The sequence below is a fragment of the Scomber scombrus genome, chromosome 7 (assembly GCF_963691925.1).
Source record: "Scomber scombrus chromosome 7, fScoSco1.1, whole genome shotgun sequence".
Classification (NCBI taxonomy): Eukaryota; Metazoa; Chordata; class Actinopteri; order Scombriformes; family Scombridae; genus Scomber; species Scomber scombrus.
The window spans coordinates 9,882,799-9,905,461 of NC_084976.1; the positions used below are offsets into that span (position 1 = coordinate 9,882,799).

Sequence of the window (22,663 nt, forward strand, 5' to 3'; positions counted from 1 at the left end):
TGATGCTGGATGTAGATATGAGCAACGTGTACGACTGAGGGAATTTCTCACCTACAAGAGTCTGATATTACAGTTCATTTTTAACAGTGTATTTAAGTCATTCATCTGATGTCTAGAGAGAACAGGCATAACTAATATGTTGGTAAGACTTTGAGTGGAGTCAGGGAGAGTTTAGAGTGAGACGAGTGTTAGGTTAATGACATATCGGAACTACCATAATTATGAGTTTCCGACTTGTAAATGGCTTTCCCGTCAACACCAGTCGTAATTATGACTGGGAAACTCAATTTTTTTCTGAAAGCACAGGTATATCTGATTTAGCACTTAATAATAGAGAAGTGCTTGAACAAATATGTGCACATTCACATTAGCTGAAGTCCTTGCTGAAGTTCAGGCACCTATTTCAATGTAATAGATATGGTGTTATGTTGCACCATTTCTATTAATGCACAGTATTTTAATCCTCACACAACTCTGTAGTCATGCAGTCTTCCTGATGACATGAATGTATGCAAATCGTTACCATGGGAATCTTTCCCGTTTCTATACGGGAGATGTGAAGGCCTCTTGCTTTAACATATGAGTTTCCTTGGCAGATACGGAGAATTGCCCAAAAATTGTGTCCCCTGAAAAAAACAAAACTACATCCTGGACACCTCAGGCAAGCTTTTAGTTCTTTACTTTAGGTTCAAATTTAGTATGTAAATCTGACTTATCTCACTAAAGCTGCAGAAAACTGTCACTGTTCAGTTGTCTACGGTCCACCAAGATGAACTACGGTGTGACACATTGTCATGTGAGGAAGATATCGAACAGACAAGCTTCACGGCTCTGCAGGTGGATGTGGAGGCTTGTTTTCACAGTGGGCAGTTTTTTCGCAGCTTGCTACCATTAGATTTATAAACCGAGGTCACATCTGTGTTGTGATCACACATTACTGGGTGCTCACATGGCCTGATACAGTTATTGTTGGAGATGGATGCTGTGTGTTCATTAACAACCGGCTAAAACCTGATGTCTAAAGTAGCTTTTATAAAGGCGACCAGCTTTAGGATATTTGCAGATGTTTTGAGGCATTTGTCTCTTTATTGGACAGCTGACAGTGAAGAGGCAGACAGGGGAAGAGGGGGGCAACAGAAGTTCCCAGGTAGAGTCAAACCAACATTAATGTGGTTTGTGTTGTAACCACTGAGCAACCACAGTGCTCCATATCTTTAGTATTGTGCGTTGTGCATTCAGTTAACTGGTTGGTTGCAAATGGTTGCTTTTAGTTTCAATTGTCACACTTCTTTAGACACCATGACCCCAGTTGCAATCTTGATCACTAAAATAGTCAAAAGCTCCTGAAAAAAGGTAGTAAGTGACTCAAGTGTCTTGCTGTGTTACAGTGTAACTGGTTGTGAGGTGTTGGTGAAATGAGACGGAGGCATCCAGTGAAATGACAGTCCATTTTATTGTTTCAGAACACAGCAGGCTACAGCAACCAGCTCCTCCCACTACCCCACCCCTTAGTAACAGCAGACCAATAAGAGCCCTCCTCCACCCTTGTCCTTCCACAGCCACACCCATCCAGCTAGGTCAGCTACACCCCCTTTGGAACAGCAGAGACACCTCAGTGTCCACCTTTAAAGCAAGAAAATAGCTTGATATTTGGACCATGATTTCCAATTCATGTTTTTTTTATACAAAAGCTACACAATGTTACACTTGATCATCAGAATACAATTCAACTGATTAACTTTAGTGTTTGGACACCATTTAAAATGTGATCAGATTCTTTACTTGGATGGAGCATTACCACTAAAAAACTCAACACTACCAGAGACTTAAAATACAAGGGACTGCAAAAACAAGAGATGAGTATCATAATTCAGAATAATGAAAAAAAGCAAGCTAGAATCAATTTGTACCATTACAGACTTGAGGAAAACAGAATTTTAAAAAAAGTAAAACTAAAAGTAAAAATGAAAAACAAAATACATAAAAAGGGTTTTTCAAAATCAACCTTTGAGATCAAAATCCGTGTGTCAAGTCAGGATTTGAAATCAGCCCACCGTCAGGCTGAGACCAGAACAGAACCGCACTTAAATCTAGTTTGTCCCAATGGAGTTCCCATAGACAGGAAACTCTGCTTGCTGTTGTTGAGTCGTCTTCAGGCACTTTCTGAAACCCCGCCTCCTCCATATGGGCGAATCACGATGCAGGTTCATCCAGATCACATGATACAGCTGCAAGGGGGGGGGGGGGGGGGGAAGAATTAAAGTGAGGAGGAGTGAGGGGACGGAGACAGCACAGAGCGGCGAAGGACCACACACACAGATCAAACACCAACATCACACACACACCACATCACACAGCTTTGCAATTAGGAGCAGTCTGAACATGCAGCAGCCTCAGTAAGTAAATCCTCCTCTCCCTCCTCAGTCATTTCATCCACACAGAAAACCTCCCCACTATGCTCCTACTTTTCAATCTCCCCCAAGAAATGACTTCCAGTTTTTTTGAGCTGACAAAGTGGAGAGAGAAACTCATCTTACCTAGTAGAAAGTGTAGTGTAATGTTGGTCGTGGTATTTACAAGTCGGTATCAAACCAGGCCAGTTGGTTGGAGTCACCGGGTGGCAGGCCCTCTATCAGTTCCTGGGTGTGTCCCAGGTCAGGCAGCCCCTCTACTGGGGGGTAGTCCTGGCCAGGGTGGTGGCCACCCAGATCATGGTCCATCATGGGCTCCATACCCATAGAGTCCCCTCCGTAACCTCCCGAATGGAAGGAACGGTAGCTTGGGTCTGGGAGAGGGGGGAGTGGAGAGAGGAGAGGCAGGGGAAGCAGAGCAGTTGTTAGAAGCATGTTAACAAACCAAGCGGTCACACAGTAGTATGATCAAATGCACACGGCACAGCAACTCGCCACACTGTCCATCCTCCAGCACACACACCATGGATGGACTCTTCAAACTACAGTTGTTGAGGACTTTGAATTCAGCTCATCTCAGTTTGCGTCGCTCCACCAACAGAAATCCATTACCGAAAACCAGCTCAAGTCTGGTTTTCATTCGGGCTGCCGACCACACAGCTGGATAACAGCCAATTACAGGCGCTTGTGCTGGAGGACCGCACAGCAGTGCATATTAAAATAAACAGCTAACCCTCGTCCCCAAACCTTTGATCAGTGCACAGTCTAAGGTCCTGGTAACATTTAGATGTGTGACAACAGGCAGCAGATTTTTACTTCTCAGAGCCACCTGTGTCATCATGTTTGACAGCAGGGAACAAATTCATCTCCATTCATTACTAGTAAACATTACTGTCAAGCTGCCTGAGTATCACAACCTTTACCGACCAGTCATGTCATCAGCTGTATGACAGAGGACAAACAGACATTGGACTGTGCAAATATTTAGTTGTGTATCAACTGAAAAGGGGGAAGGAGGTCCCTGGGTTAGGAGAAACTAACATGACATCACTCAGACCAGAGAGGGCAACTACTGCACGTTCAGTTAGTACAACATGAGCTAAAATGTTTTTGTTGCGGTCAAACTGCTCGGGGTTGTGAGCTGGAAGTGTCCCAGCCAGTCAGAGGTGAGGAGGCGACTTACCTTCCTGTCTGTAGCCTAGAGGCTCTCCCTGAGCTCCGATATCCAAACCCAGCTCTCCAGTCTGCAGGGAGACACAAACACAAGGTGAGCACAGTGGCAGCAGGACAGGGAGACCAGTTACAGTTCAGTTATCGATTATTTAACCAAACAGATGTTAAGAGCCTCGTACCTCGTTCCAGGCCATTGGTTCTGTCCTGAAGAGCGAGCTGGTGAGTTCTACAGAGAGGCGTTTCTTGTAGTCTTGGGGTTTGTCCTCAGACATACGGAACAAAACTGCTGCAGCGTAGGTGGCTGAGAAAGAAAATGGAGGGTTGACTGGTTAAACTTTGTTGCATCAATTAAAAAACGCACAGCAATAATGAAGCGATAATACAGCCATCAGAGAGACTATTAGGAGACAGATCTAGCCCATTAAAAAGGAAACATATTCAATGTAGAAACCGCAAGTGCAACATTTAAGTGACCTACTTGAATGTCTCGTATATAAAAGGACCATTTCTAAGTGTCAATGTTTCATACAATCATTTCCACTGAGCTCAGTTGGACCAGCTCCTCTGCACATCTGTGCAGCTGAGAGCAGCCATTATGTGGAAGATGGCAGTATGTAAATGAGTGTGTTTTTGTCAACATACCAACTCCTTCATTGCGGCTGTGCAACAGCTCTGTGAGCGGGGCGGTGGCTCCCTCAGCCTCGATGGCCTCAGCAGCCTCTTTATCCTGGGCCAGCTCACACAGGACGCCCGCTGCTACACGCTGGATGTTCTCGATGGGAGAATACAACAGCTGTACACAAACAAACAGGCAGCTTAAAAATACATTCTCACTGCTACAAGAGAACAGATGATCGAAGATGCAGGCCTCAGAGTGTGTACACACACACAGTGGTTCAATGCATTTTACTATCCTGAGCACATCTAGTTGTGTCAGCATGGAACAACCATGTCTGGGATTATTTTTTAAACTAACATAATGTGACTTTCAAAATTACTGACACCATCATATCCATCCTCCCAATTACACCTGAGACAATTTTATAACATTAATAGTTCAAGATACAATTTCTCTATATTTTGGTTCACTGTGACATTTACTTGAATTTTATTGTTGTGTTTACAACAATACAACAAGTACACAGGGGTGAATTAATCTGAAGAAATGTTTTTACCTGTACAAAGAGTGGAATGGTGTTTAGTCCTCTGATAACTATTCTGTTGTGGACGTCTCTGGCCAGGATGTGAAGTGCTCCTGTGCAGCCCTCCACAATCTCCTCCATGCGAACTCCCTCCTAATGAAACAAACACTCAATTAGTAACGTTGAGCTGTCGAGATGCTGCATGTCTATGAAATGTAAACTTCCCAACATGTGTTCACAGAAGCATTAAGTCTCACCACAAACTGTTGCTGTGTGCCTCCCATGCTGGTGCGTCTCTGTGTGTCTTGGTGTGCTCTGACCAGCAGCTGAACCAGTCTGGGGATGGCTCCCTGCTCCCTCAGAGGGGCATGGTTGGCAGGGCACAGAGCCAGGTTACGGATCAGACCGACTGTAGCCTGATAAGACAGTTACACGTCAATTAAGCATCTTTTAAACATCAACGTTACATTGCCAGTAGTACACATTTAAATAATGAAGTACATGACACCACATTTGGAACATTTTAGTGAATCAGTGTTGTCTAATGTTATATAACTGCATTTAAAGCTGCACTGAGCCTATTACTTTGGCTTTCAGGTCTGATCAAGTGTAAACTGATTTTCCCTGAAGGCACCACTAAGAACATTATAATGGGCAGCTATGACGGCCTGCTGCCGGCAGGTCTGTATGTGTGTATGTGTACCTTAATAAGTGGCCAGTGTGACGGCGGATGCAGCAATTTGACAACCACCGGCAGGCCGTAGTGCAGTCTGACTGCATTCTGTGCCATCTCAGCATCCTGATGTCGAGATGTGAGGTGACGCAGTGCACAGATAGCAGGTTCTGTGATGTCTTCTCTGTCTCCAGCCCGCAGCACTGTGCGAACCAACGCCTCAATCCCTCCAACCTACACAGGGACAGACAGCAAGACACATAAATATATATATCAGAGATTCAGTTTCACTTGGTGGAAAATATTTAAACTTAATATAATTTCAGACAATAATAAATACTGTCCATTAACAATGTGTGTACTGACCTGGCAGACCATCATCTTGTTCTTGTAGTTGTTACAGGTCAGGTTGGACAGGATGCCAGCAGCACAGGTCACCACATTAATGTCGTCACTGCCGAGCAGTTGAACCAGAGTTCCTAGCAGACCCTCCATCCCCTCCTGGAAAGGAAAAGTAGGTGTGAAGTTAGCATGAAAGGATTAGTACACATTAAGAGAATGTAAGTGCGAGGTGCTAAAATTAATTCTAACAAAGGCCAAAAAAGAAAAAGAAAAAATCTGTTGCATTTCTTTGTCCTTTGCCTTGTACTACACGAGTACCTGCTGAGTAATGCTCATTACAGTCTATTAAGCAAACTTATGTTCCTCTTACTGTCCTTCACAGAAAAACTAGAAATACCACCTTGTGGTTTACATCCATGTCTGTCCAGATTCATTCATTGAAATGGAAGTTATCACTATCCTGACATTACAGTGAATCATTTCAGTGAGAAACCTACTGTCTTCACTTACAGACTGTGAAACTTTGATATAATTAATATATGAATCCTCGAGTTTTGGCAAAAAATGTGAGGTCACAGTGACCTTTGACCACCAACATCTAATCAGTTTATTCTTGAGTCCAAGTGGACGTCTGCCAGATTTGAAGAAATTCCCTCAAACAGACAATTCAAAACATATCTCCGCTGGCCACAGCTGTTGCCGGTGTGGATGCATAAAAAGACTACTGTTTGTACACAGAGAAATTCTCATCACCTGTTTGGTGGCAGCATCTGATAAGTTCCTGAGAGTCCAGAGACAGTTCTGGACCAGTCTCTGGCTGGGGTCTGTCAGGTGGAGTCCCAGAGCCTGCATGCCTCCTGAGCAAAGGGACAAACAGAAAAATTAGTGCCGTTCACATACGTGTAAACACACACACTTCAAATCAGTAAGTTCACTGTTATTTGGCAAGTGCTTGAATTGCAGTAGTAGCTGCTGCATTTATAGCAAACCAACAGTTGAAACCGGTAATGATATTCAAGCTCGTAATACAGAGTGAGGACACGTACCTGCTTCTACAATGGCGGGCTTGTTACTGGAGCAAACTGACAGAACTTTGAGCACTCGGCTTGTGGTCCACAGAAGCTTCTCGTAGGTGTAAGTTCTCATGATGTTGACCAATGCCTGGGGGCCACCACTGGCCAGAATGATCAACTGCACAAAAAACAAGAGTTCAGGGTTTTAACGGTGACTGGAATCATTGCCTTATAATAACAGATAGTGTTGGCTGTCCATGAGCTTACAGCTCAAAGTTTCACTTATCACAGTAAGTGTGTTTAAAGAGTTTTCACTGCTCTGCCACCAACCCCTCACCTTGCTTTCCTGGTTTCCATAGGCCAGAATTTGGAGACAGTCGGTGGTGATGGCCAGGAACTTAACATTGGTTTTGTTGAGCAGAGCCACCATTTTCTGTAAACCGCCAGCCAAACGGACAGCCATCTTGGCTCCTTCCTGGTGCAGGAGGAGGTTGTGGAGGGTGGTAATGGCATAGAACAGGACAGAGTCCACTGGTGAACTGCAGAACAAAAAAATTAGATTAGATTATTGTCCCAATAACTCCATCTAGACATGTATTAAATTAGGTTTCTCTCACAGGCCTTTCCTCTCTACAACGCCACTGTGCCAGTAGACTTCATTATACTTGCTCTAAACCATTTTGACTCAATAAAAATAAATATTGAAGTTATTGAAGATGATCAAACAGAACAGAAAATGTTTTGTGAACATGATGCAAAAAGTATGCTGCAGTTGTAATTAGGGTTGGATATTGTTGACATTTGAACTGATACACAAAAGTTTCTTTTTTTCAGCACTTTCTCTCAGAAGGACCAGAGGTAAACATACGATATCCATAAGGATACATCCACGTAGGATTAGCATGATAGGCTAAAAGTCTGTCAGCTGTGTGACTTTATATCCACTATGTGATGTCTTTCAAAGCACACAAATACCATAAACACACCTGTCACCTGCCCAGTACGGTGCTGTTTACCTGGAAACACTGCAACTACACCTTATTTTTACACAAAGCACAGAATGCTAACTAGCTGCTAGCTGCCGTGCAGGCAGCTAAAATGCATCTGTTGTGTTTCTTTTATCCACAGGTTGGTGCTCCTGTCTGTGTCAGAGCCCCCATGTGAGACACTTCGGTCAGTAAATGTGTGTTTTTAAATATGCAGGGGCACCAAAAGTTGCTCCATGCAGGAAAAACACTGATATGCTACATTAAATAAGTGTCCATTCATCCTCTCACATACCCGAGCATTTTAACTAGAGCTGGTATTCCTCCAGACTTGAAGATGGCCAGCAGTCCCTCTCTGTGATGGGACAGGTTGTGCAGTGTTCCTGCAGTACAGCGAGCTGTCTCCACATCGTTTGTGTTCTGCATGGTCCTGACGATGGCAGACACCATCTGAGGGGAGCGCATGATAGCGTGACGCGAAGCTTCTTTCTTTGACAGCTGGTGGACCATCACTGCTGCTTTGTTTACTACAACCTGGAGAAGATGGAAAAAACTGTTAGTGGAAAAGAACAAAAATTGACAACCAATTCTGACCCACAGTATGCAAGGACAAGTACCTGGTCCTCATCGTTGAGTAGTTTGGTGAGTTCTGGTATGGCTCTGGTTGCCAGTTCAGCGTCATCTTGATAGTTGATCAGATTGACCACAGCATGTTTGAGCATTTGCGAGGGCTCTGCCAGCCTCTGGACATTGGTGGGGTTTGCTGTGTCGTACTGTGTAGAGGGGATCTGCATGCCCTCCTCAAGAGTCTCTGGAAACATTGCTGCACGCACCCGCTGGGCACGCGTCATGGCATATTGGCCATCAAGGTCTACAAGAGACAGGAGCAGTTGTTTTATTATACTGAAGCTGTTATTTAGCCATTCTATGTCCAAGATGTTAAAAACTTCCTCAAAAGGTCAACAAGTATCAGAAGCTATTAGGACCGACCTTGTACTTGCTCCTGGGCGAAATTCTGGTTGAAGCCCTGCTCCCACTCATACATGACCTGGTTGTCAACATCATCTTCCTCAGGGTTGCCTTTCCCACTCAGGGAGGGAGCTGTTGTGGTGGCCCCTGAATGGATGCCTGAATCCAGGTAGGACTGCTGCTGCCAGTGACTGACCGCCGCCTTACGGTCTGGCTCCATGGCCATGTCGAGCTCCATCAGATCAGCTGGAAGGAAACAAAATATTAGAAAACGCGCATCAACAAAAAGAAAAAAACATTCAACAAAGTCAGTCTACACTGTGGAGCAGCAGAGTGTAAAGAAGAGGTCAACAGGTGAACCACAGAAGTCTTGTTTGTAATTAGTCAGCTGATAATCACGTCATAATGCAGAGGAACAGGTATTGTCAGCTTTGTAATTACTTGGGAACAGTGTGATGTTCATTTCAAGAGAGCCTGTCAAGAAAATATTGACTAACACAAAAATCACCTGAACCACAACCTACTAGGCCTGCACAATTACTGCCAGGCAGTTTAGACTGCTAACTTTAACACAATGCACACTATTCAATATAGCAGGTGTGTGTGTGTGTGTGTGTGTGTGTGTGTGTGTGTGTGTGTGTGTGTGTGTGTGTGTGTGTGTGTGTGTGTGTGTGTGTGTGTGAGAGAGTGAGAGAGTGAGAGAGAGAGAGAGAAGGAGAACGTAAACAACAGTTGGAGTTATGTGCCTGAAGCCATTAACTCACCCTGGGAAGCCATGTTCCTTTCTCACACCGTGGCCGGCACAGCTTCCTGATCTGAAACACAGAGAGAGAAAAAAAAAACAGCAGTCAGCGTCCGTAACTTCTCACCTCCCATCATTCCTCCCCTCTACCTGCTCATTACCAGTCCTTTTTACCTCCAGTGAAACATCGGCCATTTCATTACAACACAAACAAATCAGGGCATCAAAAATGTTGGATATTAAACGAGAAAACGGCGGAGACGAGCAACTTTCCACCGCCTTTTTCCTTTCCTGTCTCCTCCTTTTCTTGGATTTCCTCTTCTCTAAAAGCCAGACGTGCAAACAGCAGCCGCTCCCACACAAAGACCCCATTAAATGTAGCAGCTAGCAACTATTTAGTTGAGGAAGGACGGGGAAGTGGAGAAAAGACGCAGGAGGGAGGGAGGAGGGCATTCACATTCCTGCACTGGCTTTGAAGCTGAAACCGCTCTCTGCAGGAAAGTAAACACTGGCAGGAGAGAAGTAAAGTGAGCATGGGGGGGGGGGGGGGTTAATTCAGAAAAAAAAATAAACAAGAAAAACTGAAAGAGATATTTTCAATCCGATGAATGTTATGACAGTCGCACACAAACAGGAAATGTGGGAAATGCAGAAGAAAATCCCGACTGAAATGAAACGGGGGCTGAACATCCACAGTCTGAAACCCTTTTTAAGACTCTTTTGGAGACAAACCCAACAGGAAAATAGAGACCAAATCCCCCTTTCAATCACAGCATACCAGTTTGGACATGTTCTGATACCGGAGGAGCGAGGGGAAAACAAAGAGCCATGAACTCATTTATACCTTCACACAGAAAGTGCTAGGTGAGTAACCAGATCCAGATTCCTGTGGTGAATTAATAATAAAGTAACAGACATGCTGGATCCACAGGACCCACAGTCCAGAACCCCGAATAACACAAGTTACCTCGCCTTCATTTTGACATCAAAAACACTGGTCTCACATGTATCAAACAACTTTATACTGTGTGTGTCGCATTTCTCTGATTACACACGGGAAGAAGATCTGTTTTTTTAAATCTGTTTTTAGGAGGATCAGTTTTCATCTATTACTAAACGTCGATGTGTTGGATTCAGATCCTTAGCAGCAACAGGCGAGCAGCTCTGTTACTGTTTGTAAAGTCAGATGTAGTGACGTCACAGCCTCAAAGAAATAACATTTGATATTTTTGGATATTTCAGGTTTTTGTGTAACCATTCATGTAGAATCCTCAAAGTATGAACATTATTTCAGATTTTGGGTGTTATAGAATAAAATGTTCTGCCACTGAAAAGACCAACTACTTTTAAAAGGACTTGTCATACAGAGACCGCAACGATTAACATATGACAAAGTAACATCTAGTAATGTTAAAGTCAATAAAAATCAGAGTTGAATCCACTAAATATGGTTCTGTCTGAGTAGGTGTGATATCTCAGCTGTCAGACTGAATATCACATGATCTCATCACTTTCACCTCCCTTGTCGATCTATGCAGCAGACACACAGTCCTCTGTCCCTACACATCACGACAACACTGTCCGCTGTTTCTTTACATGTTAAACTTTTTGGCTGAAGGTAAAATAACAGTGGAAAACTGTAGGTCTGTTTAAGTGTGACAGTGCAGCCACCCTGATGTAAAAAAAGAAAAAAGGAAAAGGAATAAAAACTAACCACCACTGTATGATCTGATGGATTTGATACACTTCTCCCAGGGAGCTCACACTAACAATCCACCTTTTATTTACAGCCTATAAACAGACTTGTCCGGCCTCTTAAACTATTCTCTGAGTTGTCAAACACAAACATTTAATTGACTCAAATGACAAAGCACCAACAGTGAAAATGAGAAGAGAAGCAGGAGGACTGAAACACAGTGCTCAGTGGTAAATATCAGTGTGGCCTGTGTAGGAGTTTGTGGAGTTAGTCTGCCAATATGCAAATACATCCAGGGACGGCTGAACTGCAGCTCTGAAAGACTTCCCTCCTCTCACACCCACACCGCCCCGGCTCAGCTGTGTCATTAAAACAATCTTGAGTCAGGCTCCGAGACTGCTGCTGCTAACCGCAAACGCACCAACTCACCAACTCCAATTCACTGTTCACACGCCATCCTCCGCAGCTTTACAGGCCTGCCCTCACATAACCTAGCCCCGGCCTAATGGGAGCCATATGTCCCAAACAACACTGAACACAAATCAAACATACAATCAAAGAGCACAGTGGAACCATTTATCATTCATACGGGTGGAAAATGTGGCTCTTTACATCTGGCTTTGGAAACTGAGCTGATGATAGTTTTTTTTGATGGGCAAACAAGCGAAGCCTGGTCTCCAATCGAGACGCACAAATGGCAGCCTTGCCCTGAAGTCAGACTCCGACTGTTAACACACAAAAAACTCATTACAGTAAGAGCTCCAAGATATCGGGCTCGCAGAGGTTTCTTTGAAGCCAGATGTGAAACCCAATATGTAAAGAGTTGTGCTCGGACCAGTTAAAAGCTGTATGAGTGAAACCAGATGACTAATGACTGACATACCAGTCACCAGAGTCACATGACCCTCTAATGCAGTACGTGGGCTTAATCAAGGTGTACAAACCAGCAGGGAGCCCAGCAAAGGATGCTAGACCACATCAGCCAGCAGCTCTTTGAACTTATTGGCACAAACATGAATGAATGGTGAGGTAACGCACATACGGTACCGTTAAGTGTAACCACAACACCACCAGTGTCCAAAGTAGCCATTTTTCCCCACTGGGCCAGTAGATCAGTTTTACTGGCCCAGCAGCCAAAAAATGTACAATATCTCAGCGAGTATTGATGACTTTGGTAACAATCTCTTGTGTTAATAATTGAGACGATGCTCAGAGATCTGCAGGAACAGTGAAAGAACAAACACGTGTTGAAACTCCTCCAGTGTTTCCTCGAGCCACCTGTTCACTACAGACATGGAGCTGAGCTGACACGAAGAAGAAAAAAAATAAAAAATAAAAAAACAGAAACTAAGAGCGTCTCCTCAATAAATCATCTGTCGAGTATTTGATGGTTATTTATTTGTGTTTTAGAACGTAACCACAGTGAAACTATCACAAAATAATGTTTTGTTTCTCTCATTCTCTGCTTTGTTCTCTCTACAGCCGCTTCCTCTGCTAACTTGACCACTGCTCCCTCTCCCTCCGACAGCAGAGCCTAACTTTACTTTTAACGTTACCAAATGCAGAGACATTTCCTCCCCTCATCCTCTACCGTATGACCCTGGTCTGTTCAGTAACTGATCACCTTTTACTGGCCTGGGTCGTTGGTTATATCAGACCCTGACCACTGTCCCATGCACACTGTTTAAATGCGGACTTGTTGTTCCAGTGTTGAAGTGGTCCGACAAATAGTGTACTTCAGTTTCTCATGTTTACATAATGTAGAGACAACATGCTGTTTATTCAGAGGCAGAGTTCACTGATGTGTGAAGGACAAACATAAAAACATTAAGGTGAAACCGTCCACTTCTGTTGGATCCAACAGACCGAGACACCAAGACGAGAACAAGCTGGTCACAGTGGGAGCAAAAAGAGGGGACACAAAACCAGAAAATTCTTTTTTTTTTTAAGTATAAAACAGATGACACTATTTCAATCTGGAAAAAATGTTCTACAAAAGATAAAACTGGATCTGCTGTGCCTCTCATTAGTGGTGGGTATTTAGTTTCTTTGAACCAGGATTTTCCAACATATGGCTCCCTCTCCATCAGGATCAGGCTCTGAACCAGCTGACTGACGACCATCATGAAATAACTTAATTTCAACTCCTGCAAACAAGACGTGACCAAGTAGGTTATTACAGGTCCAACGAGACACCTGCACGGTCTAATGTGCCCGAGCTTAACCAATTATCTAAAAACACCAGCAGCTAGCTAAGTAAGCGTGAAAGAAATCTGTGTAAGCTGTGTGGGAAATCTTGCATTTCTAAACACCTTCAAGCAGGAAAAAAAATGCAAATGCAGTAACAAGCAAGAAATTACTCCCTGATATCCCTGCCCTGTGAGTATAGTCTCTATCCTCTCTTTTTTTTTTTTAAATATGGAAACTTAAGCAAACCAATCACAGGAGGGTTGAAAATCATATACATTTATTCATAACTGGAATTCAAAGTGCCGAGCATGTCTAACCTGTCCAATCCAATTTCCTCTTCCTGAAAGGGAAAAAAAAACAAAAAAAGTCTGTCAGCAAATTTGAGCCTTTATGCCACTAAGTGGGTTCAGGTGAGTTTGGACATTTACCAGCATCATACGGCCAGTTTTAACACAAATTTTAAATGTCACTCTTTGGCCTGCAGACGTTTGTAGCTCAATGTTACAGTCTCTTATTGATATATTGGGCCATTAAATATTTATATAATTTGATAAATATACAGTGCTTGGATAAAAAAGGGGGAAAATGCACTTATTGAGTTGAGGACTTCAAAAGAGTCAAGTCTGTCTAAACTCCTGCACAGCCCATTTCCTCTCAAGTGAAAAACAACGTGGGTTCAATACATCCATATGAGTAAATGACCCAAACAAGCTGCGTTATCGGCAGGAGCGGAGAGACAGGAGCTGCCACAGGCTTCAGTGTTAGCCATGTAATGTGCAGGGTCAGCAGCCTTCAGTGCTGGCTGCCAACAACACAATGAGCTCAGTGCCTACAGCCGCTGCAGTGCTCCATCTGTGTCTACGATGTAACATGATGGGTGCTTATGGAGAAACAGGATGTCCAAGAAACCTCCAGCTGATGAAGACTTCTTTCCTGTTCAGTATTTCATTCAACTAACAAATAAGACTGAATCAGAGCAGCACATTAAAATCCTTTAGTATGTATTCTCCAAAAGAAGTGAGAAGAAATTAGTTGAAATCTTCCATCAATAATAAACTGAAGCTTTAGATTAATGCAAAGTGATTCATCACGTAACATTTACATATATTTCAGGAAACACCACTGCCATCTTTTCTCCATCATTTAACAAATCTGCCTCACACTGAAACTGCATACAAATCACATCTTTATGCGGACACAAAGGTGGGTCACGAAAAAGAAAAATTACAGTTTTGGGTAATGGCATCACCACTGGAAAGCTTCCAGGTAACAGTCTTGCAAGTTTATTACCTCAAAACATACCACTACCGGTCTCGGATTGTAACATACACCCACGCTTCCGTCTCAAAAACACATTAATGTTAGAAGAAAAATTCGCTGACAAAATGGCACGTTTTTTTCCTTTCCACGGTGTGATCTAATGGGGGATTTCACCATTTGCCCAACAGGAAGACGAATAAACAAAACATTTTAACCAAATCTAAAACAATCCGAGAGCCGAAGACAATAGCTGTGATTTATTTGTGGAGACCAATTATACAGTAATCCTGTAATTATTTAAATAATACAGCCTGTCTTCTGGTGCCTACTTCGTTATTTTAAGAAACCCCGTTTTGTTACAGAGCTTCAGAGACTATAATATGAAATCTAGAGCCGCTGGATGAGACGTCAACATCCTGCCGCTGCTTATCTCTCAATCTCTTGCGAAATCTTTCTTTCCTCTGAAACCAAAAACATAATCAATGACGTGTGGGAACATCAAAACATGTCTCTGCACCGCATCTTTTTTTCCCAAGGCATTAAAACCACACAATCAACAATCAGTTGATTCAAACTGAAGCAGGATACCGCTTGTTTTCTGCATCAGGAAGGCGAGAAGCAGCGAGGTATCCAACTTTTCCCCCCCTAGTGACCCGTCTGTCCCTCTCCAGCAGCCACACACACACCTGGATATGTAATGCGTCAAGGCTAGAAAGTCAACATCCAATTACACATTTAACAACATAGACTAACCACCAATATAATGTTATTTTTCCCCCCAAAATAACCGTGTGCTGCACCCCCTCTTCCTCACAGCTGCCCCTGACTTTCTTGCTCCCAACACCACTGACTCAAATTTCACATTCAGGCTCCTCCTCGTCTTCCTCCCAAAGCACAGAGGAATTTGTCGGTCTTTGTTTAAAAGGACGACTGGAAAACACATTCTCACGGGCCCTCGTCCTAAAATAAACTTAAAACACACGCCATGAATAAAAGTTGTGGTTAATTCAGTCGGCGTTGGGCTTCATTTAACGTCAACATGTCTTACATCTAATAGTTTGACCCAGTTGCAGCTCAACTTTCCACGTTTTTTCTTTAACGTTAGTTTTCATAACTCGGTGACCATTAACGACCGTGTGCTTACTTAACGCTACTTTGCTCATTTAAGTCAACATTAAAGACACACACAATGTTCACATACACCTAGCTTCAAGTTGTGAGTTATCCTCAGCCCACGTTAACTGTGTGAGGCTCAACCAGCTGCAAAAACAACCGAGCAAAAGGCGAAAACCTCCACATGAGTCAGAACAGCGGAATGTGGCTAATAGTAGTTACCGCTAGGCTAACTAACCTTTGCTATCGGTAACTATTCACACCGCGAGGACTCAACATCGGCGTTTTCTCCCAAATCCTGTTAGAGCTCTCCCAATAAATCAGAAGCGAGCGAAATCTATCGGATACACCTAGTTATCGTTAACCGTAGTCTGTAGTGCCAAATGCGCTATGATAAACCCAATGAGTGTCGTCGATAATATAGGTATGTTTCCCCCTTAGGCGGTGGCTGGCATATCCCAAATATCTGCTGTAAAAGCAGCAGCAGCATCATCATCATTCCCCGGTTGGCCCGCACACAACAACCGGCTCCATTCCTGCTCAGCCCGATACGAAAAGAGGGAGAAACTGTGTGTAGCCCACAGTTTGAATGTTGAAGCCTACCCTTGTCAACACAGCAAGTCCGTCCACTCGGATCCCGTGGAGTAAAAAACACTTCGAAATGGGGGGAAAAAGTGGAGGAAAATGTGAAGCCGAGCGTCAGCGGGGAGCCCTCGTCCACTCCCTCCGCAGTCAGTCAATATTGACTCGGCCGGAACAGCAGAGACTGGGAAATGTAAGATGGCGGCGGATTTATATAGACCGCAGAACGCCTCAAGTGCTCACATATCCTGCCGTGTGCTAAAAAAAAATAGAAACTAAAATCGGATACATCTTTTATGTCATGTCATTGTAACACGCTTTCATATATATTTATCTACTATCATGACTTCACGCCCTTTTCTGCGAATTTTAGTTGATTTAATGAAGTGACGCAAGGCTAAGTCAATGTCTACAATACGAGTATGGATACACAATTGAATCAAGTTCCGGCACAGTAGAAAAGGGAAATCCGATTCCTTTCCCTAACTTGAACCTCTTGGACTGTGAAAAAAAACGTGTTTTCCCTCACCCACACAAAGTCACACATTTATATATATATACTGCGTGACCACGTGAGATTTGTATACTAACAGCATCAGCTTTATCACCTGTCGTCCCCTGCCTCAACAGAGCAAACAAATAATCTTACCGATCTAAACAAGTTAAATCATCCACAACATGGCAATATAGGCTACATGCTCATGGGAAGTCGGCTCTAGAATAAATAAAACTCTTACTTTCATTTTAAGAAACATACTTTTATTTACTGTTCATAGTGTTAGGTGATACTAAGGGCAAAATTAATAACAAACAATCGACAACAACAACTCAGTAGGGTGATAGATTTCTTTATTACACTGTCAGGCCATCAACAATAGGCTAAATGACTTTACCTTCACAGGGGTCTTAGGAGCTGGCCCTTTTTCTGTTTACCAATTGTTATTGTTGTCTAGGTATGTAAATACAGCAGGCAATGAACTTCTTTAACCTGTGTGATTAGGCCCACAGGCAATTAAGCAGAAGTCACTCAGCAGGTTGGCGCTCCCTGTGTACTTTAAGTGCTCAGGAAGAAAGTAATACATTTGTGAGTCAGCGAATGTCAGTGATTCCTGAAGACTTATTCATTGTTGACACTTAAACTCAGCTGTGTTTGTGACTTAAATTGGAAATATTTCAAAAATATGTTTCAATTTCTACTGTTTTTGTAATTTGAGTGAGAGAAAATAGTCCATTAGTGGATCAAACAATGCATGCATATGTCTTAACAAGACCAGACTAATCATATTTCCCGACTTGATTAGAAAGCAGAATCAGTCACTGAAATTATTAGTGATCTATGGGCATAGCCGACATCCTTTAAGTTAATAGTGTGATCTTCCCTTTATTCTTAGATCACAGAGTTGTGGCTATTGATTTTCAGATGACTTTCTATTTGGCTCAATAATAAGTAAATTAGTGGATAGGCCACGTAGGACTTTTGGAAATTTTGAATTTGCATTACAAGTCCTCTACTCAGTGTTTGGTCCCTTAATCTCTGCGTTATAAAGAGCGGAGAGCAAGTCATGTGGTAACTTCCCTTCATTCTGCGGGTAACAATGTCATGTGCAAAAAAAGGTAAAATCCTCTCTTGTCATTTGCCTGCAGGCCATTTCATTAACCTTTATTTACAGTATGTGTGTGGAATAGGTTACGAAGAACCAAACTCTAATTCAAAACAGTCATTGCAGCAAGTTCCTGGATATGATATACAGGAGTCATATCAACACACTGAGTACACAATATATGAGCACATCAACTGGAATGAGTCCACCCTGTGTCATTAGATTGCAACATGGAAAATTACGGTAATGGAGAGTGATTGATTTTTATCCCAAATGGCTTTCAAACCACAGTGAGAATTATAGCCATCACTCAGTTTAATATATAGCCGCAATTTGTGAAATCAAATGGCTTGGGTGATGTAGTCACGCAATTTCACAGGAGCATGCTGATATAAGCAAACAGGTATGAAATGATGGAGCAGTAAGTGACTTTAAACAAAGAGGGATGATATAATGTTGATAGCAGATGGTTTGATTATGTTCCAAAACATATATCAGTGAAAGGTGATGTTATGGTTAGGAGAGGAGACTTGTGAACACAACTTTTCAAGGTTTTTCTTTTTAAATATTTCCAATATAGCAGAGAAAATCTGTGCAGAATAATACATGTACAATAGTTTCCTCTCAATACTTGTCCTTGAGAAAGGAAATTCACTTCCAAAGCTAACTTATGAGTTGTTCATAAAAAGCTTATGCTCCTTCCTGTCAGTGAAAAAGAGCTTACCCAATCGAAACTGGGCATTTCCAGTAATATAACCTGTTTGTATCACTGGAAATAAAGATGACTGTGTAACATAAAAAATAGAGAAGCATTGAAATAGAAAAACATATTTAATTTTTCAGTGTATTTATATTTAGGATTAGGGTTAGTTGGGTTAGTTGTTAGGGTTGTTGTAGAGTTGATTTGATGGGCCCTTTGGGAACTATTTTTAGTCCATTATAACTCCACTGTGGGAATAAATGATGTAATGTCTCTCTTAAACAAATGCAGTAGATGACTGACAATGGTTCAACAGAGGGTGCCACACTGGAGTTACACAATATGGCTGTAATTGCAATAAAGTTTTAATCAGAACCCGACTGTCACCATACAGTATAACCTTCTGTGACCAACCAGCTTTCGATTAAGAGCACATGGTTGACATTTCTGATTTACTTTCTGTGAAAATCTTACTATAATCTAGTCTGTGATGTCTGTGAATCTATCACTGCATCAAACAGACTGATTTTAGATTCAGTGCATTTTTATTGTATTCAGCTGACAATTTCAAAACAGCTCATATCCGAGGAATTTCTTTCATAAGGTGTATATTATTGGAATTTTTATCCAGGAAGTGTATATATAAAACCTATTTATATCCAAATATCAAGGCATATACTGAGTGTTTATATTACTATTATTCTTTCTGCATAGGAAATGTGAAATTGCAGCATGCCTGTTAAATGAAGACCTGTCACTCACCGCTCACATCAAACTGAACTAGCTGATATTTCTGCATTCCTCCCAATATAGAGTAGCAAACAGTTTGTGAAGTGGAGAAAGAGATGGGAGGAGGAGGGTTGGTGGCTTCAGCTGTGAATCTGTGTTTGTGTTCAGGTAATATGAACTGAAATGTGGAGCAATAAATGAAACTGCATTTGAAAAGTCACCTTTTTTAAACATCTATAGAATATTAAATGATGGCATGGATTAGCTCAGAGGTCTTATAATCATTTTCTTTTCTTTGTTTGTTTGCGTAAGAGGGGTCAGGGGTCAGGGATAGTTAATCAAGGGGAGAAGGACAGAAACTACAGCACTGCTGCACTGCATACTCAAAATATCCTTACTATCAATAACAAAAATATAGCTTGGGAACCAGACATATCTGTGAGCTCATATTGGTCTGGTGATGTCAGGCTAACAAAAATAATAAAGTAAACAAAAAATAAACTGAATGGAGGGCAATCTTTTTTGCATTAATGGATGGCTCTTTTGTAATAATGTTACAGATTACATTATTTCCCCATGCTTTGGATTATACTCACCTAAGTAACTATATTTTCGTCTTTCATATGGAGTCAGGAAATACATTAAGAAATATGTGATGTTTGACACAATGTAGGTCATATTCAATCCTCTCTATCCTGGTTTATTACCAGAAAACTCTCAGCTCTAGGACACGTGAGGTTAAACATCCAATTTTGTTTGATCCTGGAGAGATCCTGCCAAAGATTAATCCAAAATGCCTGTGAAATGGCCCTTCATCCAACAGGCTGTGCTGAAATAACACAGCTTGTTCTGTTCCCAAACATGCTGTGGCTCCAATGACCCAGTGCTGCACCACTTCAGGGAGCCCACACAGCACTTGTTCTTCCAGCTGGAGAGGGCGTTTCATGTTCCATCATGGCAGCACGACGAGTTCACCGGAGGAGTACACACACCTGCAATTTATTGATAAAGACACATTGGTATACAAACATTAAGATGTCTTTTTTTTAAAAGCACATTGTAATTGTAATGACAATTTGTCTGTAAATAAATGTGGATCACATAGGAAACACTGGTAAAATGTCTCCTTTCAAAGCCTGTACTTGTTAACTATAATACATCTAGCATTTAGCAGTAGATTATTAGATGTATGTGTATGTGTTCCACAGTGATTGATTTATTGTATATTCTAGCTGGTAAATATTTGGCTGGTATCCAACATTTTACACTGTGGCTGGGGTCAATTCACTTTGACAATAATCAGCTAATAGTATAAATATATTCATTAGACAAAAATGAGGACTTCAGCTTTCACAATTTCTCTATGGGAGTTCTCATATTAAAACATTGTCTGTATTTTAATGACTGACAGTGAAGTCCAACACTGCCGTTTTCTGTGTGTCTTCCAGTTTTAAAACAGAAATGTATTAAAGCAGATTCAGAATTATAATACACATCAGCACACACAAGCTAACCAAAGGGGATTGCATACATTATCGCCTGCTTGCTCCTTCTCTCACACACCTTGACAGTTCCAACAATTATGTGTGCTCATCCGGCTTAATCCACAATTGTGAGGGAACCACATGCATGTGTATGTACCTTGTGCTCTCACTGAACACGGAATGAGCCTGTATTAATACAGTACCCCGGGTAACACAAATACACATACACATACACATACACATACACATACACATACACATACACATACACATACACATACACATACACATACACATACACACACACACACACACACACATAAAAACAGGGAGGTTTTGGTGTCCCTGGGGGTTTATATTCACAAGGGAAGCGCAGGTCACATCCAAGCTCCATTCTCATTGGCTGAGGCCAACTCGGTGTGTTTACATACATGTGTGTGTGTGTGCCACACTCCTTAATTTATGTGCAGGCATACTTTATGTTTGCACTCACATTACTCTTATGTATTATATATATACTTTTGCGTAAATGTATTTTATTTAATTCCATGTGCTAGGATGTGTCTATGATGTGTGTAGAAAGAGCAGTAGTTGTGGGTTCGTACCCAAATATGGATATGCTTCAACATATATATTTACTATGTGTGTGTCTGTGTACGTATATATGTAATGTATATTATACTTTTAATAGAATTCCTTGTGTTTATTTTCTGCAAATGCATATTGTATACATATTGGTTGTTCTGTAGCTTTTTCTAAGGAAAGGAGGCTGCAATAGAAATCCAAAAATCCCAAGAGAGCGAAACGCCACACACGCATACACTAAGCCAAGGCCTGAGGGGTGTGGTTCCTTTCTCTAGCTGTGAAAGAAAGGGGCAGGACAGAGCTATAGATAGGGGCAGACAAAACAAACACCCCCCTACACACACACACACACACACACACACACACACAAACACACACACACACACACACACACACACACACACACACACACACACACACACACACACACACACACACACACACACACAGGGACACACGCAGCAACAGTAGCGGCAGGTCAGGGCAGAGCTATAGACAGGAGCACATTGATGGAATGTTTGTTTTGGACCGACACTCGCGTGTGGAGGGTTGCGACTTATGGCCTTCTTGGAAAATGGCTCTTACACAGCAGGGCAAAGCAAACTTCTTTTGTTTTTTTAAAGAAACAATGGATACAGAGCTGAAGATGTCTCAATCTGTGACCACTTTCAAACTTATATGTGTTTCTAAACTTTGTTTTTTAATATGATATTTGATGCGGCAAATGAGTCCCAGTATAATCCACAAGTACTTTAAAATATGGCTGAATTAGCTTTTAAATCAATTATCAAGCAGCACGTTAACCTCTGTATTTCTACTGTTTTATTTCTTTCCTTCACTGCATCTTTCAGTGCACTGTGAATTTTAAGTACACGGCACATGCAAACGTTGCATCATCTAAACATCACCGCATGCACCACAGAATATACAGAAGAGGGATTGCTTCACTTTTTTTTCTTTTTTTTTGGAAAGCAAAAACATATTAACATCATTACCAGTAAGTCACTTAAATCAAAACTCCAATGCTACCCTGTTAGGTGTTAAGTTGCCCAGTTACAATCCAGTGTATGGGAGAGAAAGAGGAGGATAGAGAAATCACATCTTAGAAGTAGGTGAGAGGACACTGCAGGGACCAGATATTTGACCTAGCCTACAGTGGGATTATGAGGATTGGGCATTATAAGCCGATATAGGAAACAATGTGAAGGAGACACTACTAGCTGACACAGAAGCATTATAAAAATGAAGTGGTGCTATAAAGAATAATAGGAA

The 22,663-nt window shown here is 42.0% G+C and overlaps 1 protein-coding gene across 1 annotated transcript; it reads right to left on the reverse strand.

Moving 5' to 3' along the window:
* Window positions 1-1,434: 1,434 nt before the first annotated feature.
* Window positions 1,435-16,472, reverse strand: ctnnb1 (catenin (cadherin-associated protein), beta 1). The gene is made up of 17 exons (XM_062421992.1): window positions 16,314-16,472; window positions 9,474-9,524; window positions 8,731-8,955; window positions 8,358-8,611; window positions 8,036-8,274; window positions 7,092-7,293; window positions 6,788-6,932; window positions 6,495-6,598; window positions 5,766-5,900; window positions 5,430-5,633; window positions 4,984-5,142; window positions 4,760-4,879; window positions 4,227-4,377; window positions 3,764-3,885; window positions 3,595-3,655; window positions 2,538-2,785; window positions 1,435-2,228 (listed from the first exon to the last, which is right to left on the reverse strand). The coding sequence occupies exons 2-16, from the start codon at window positions 9,484-9,486 to the stop codon at window positions 2,574-2,576; spliced, it is 2,346 nt and encodes a 781-aa protein (XP_062277976.1). The 5' UTR covers window positions 9,487-9,524; window positions 16,314-16,472; the 3' UTR covers window positions 1,435-2,228; window positions 2,538-2,573.
* Between the last annotated feature and the right edge of the window lie 6,191 nt (window positions 16,473-22,663).

What these genes read in the sequence shown, in the direction of transcription:
- ctnnb1 (XM_062421992.1), bottom strand. An exon ending in GCCCGCCATTGTAGAAGCAG is followed by an intron (nt 6,599 to 6,787) that starts GTACGTGTCCTC and finishes CCCTTTGCTCAG; the next exon opens with GAGGCATGCAGGCTCTGGGA. An exon ending in ACAAGATGATGGTCTGCCAG is followed by an intron (nt 5,634 to 5,765) that starts GTCAGTACACAC and finishes GTCCCTGTGTAG; the next exon opens with GTTGGAGGGATTGAGGCGTT.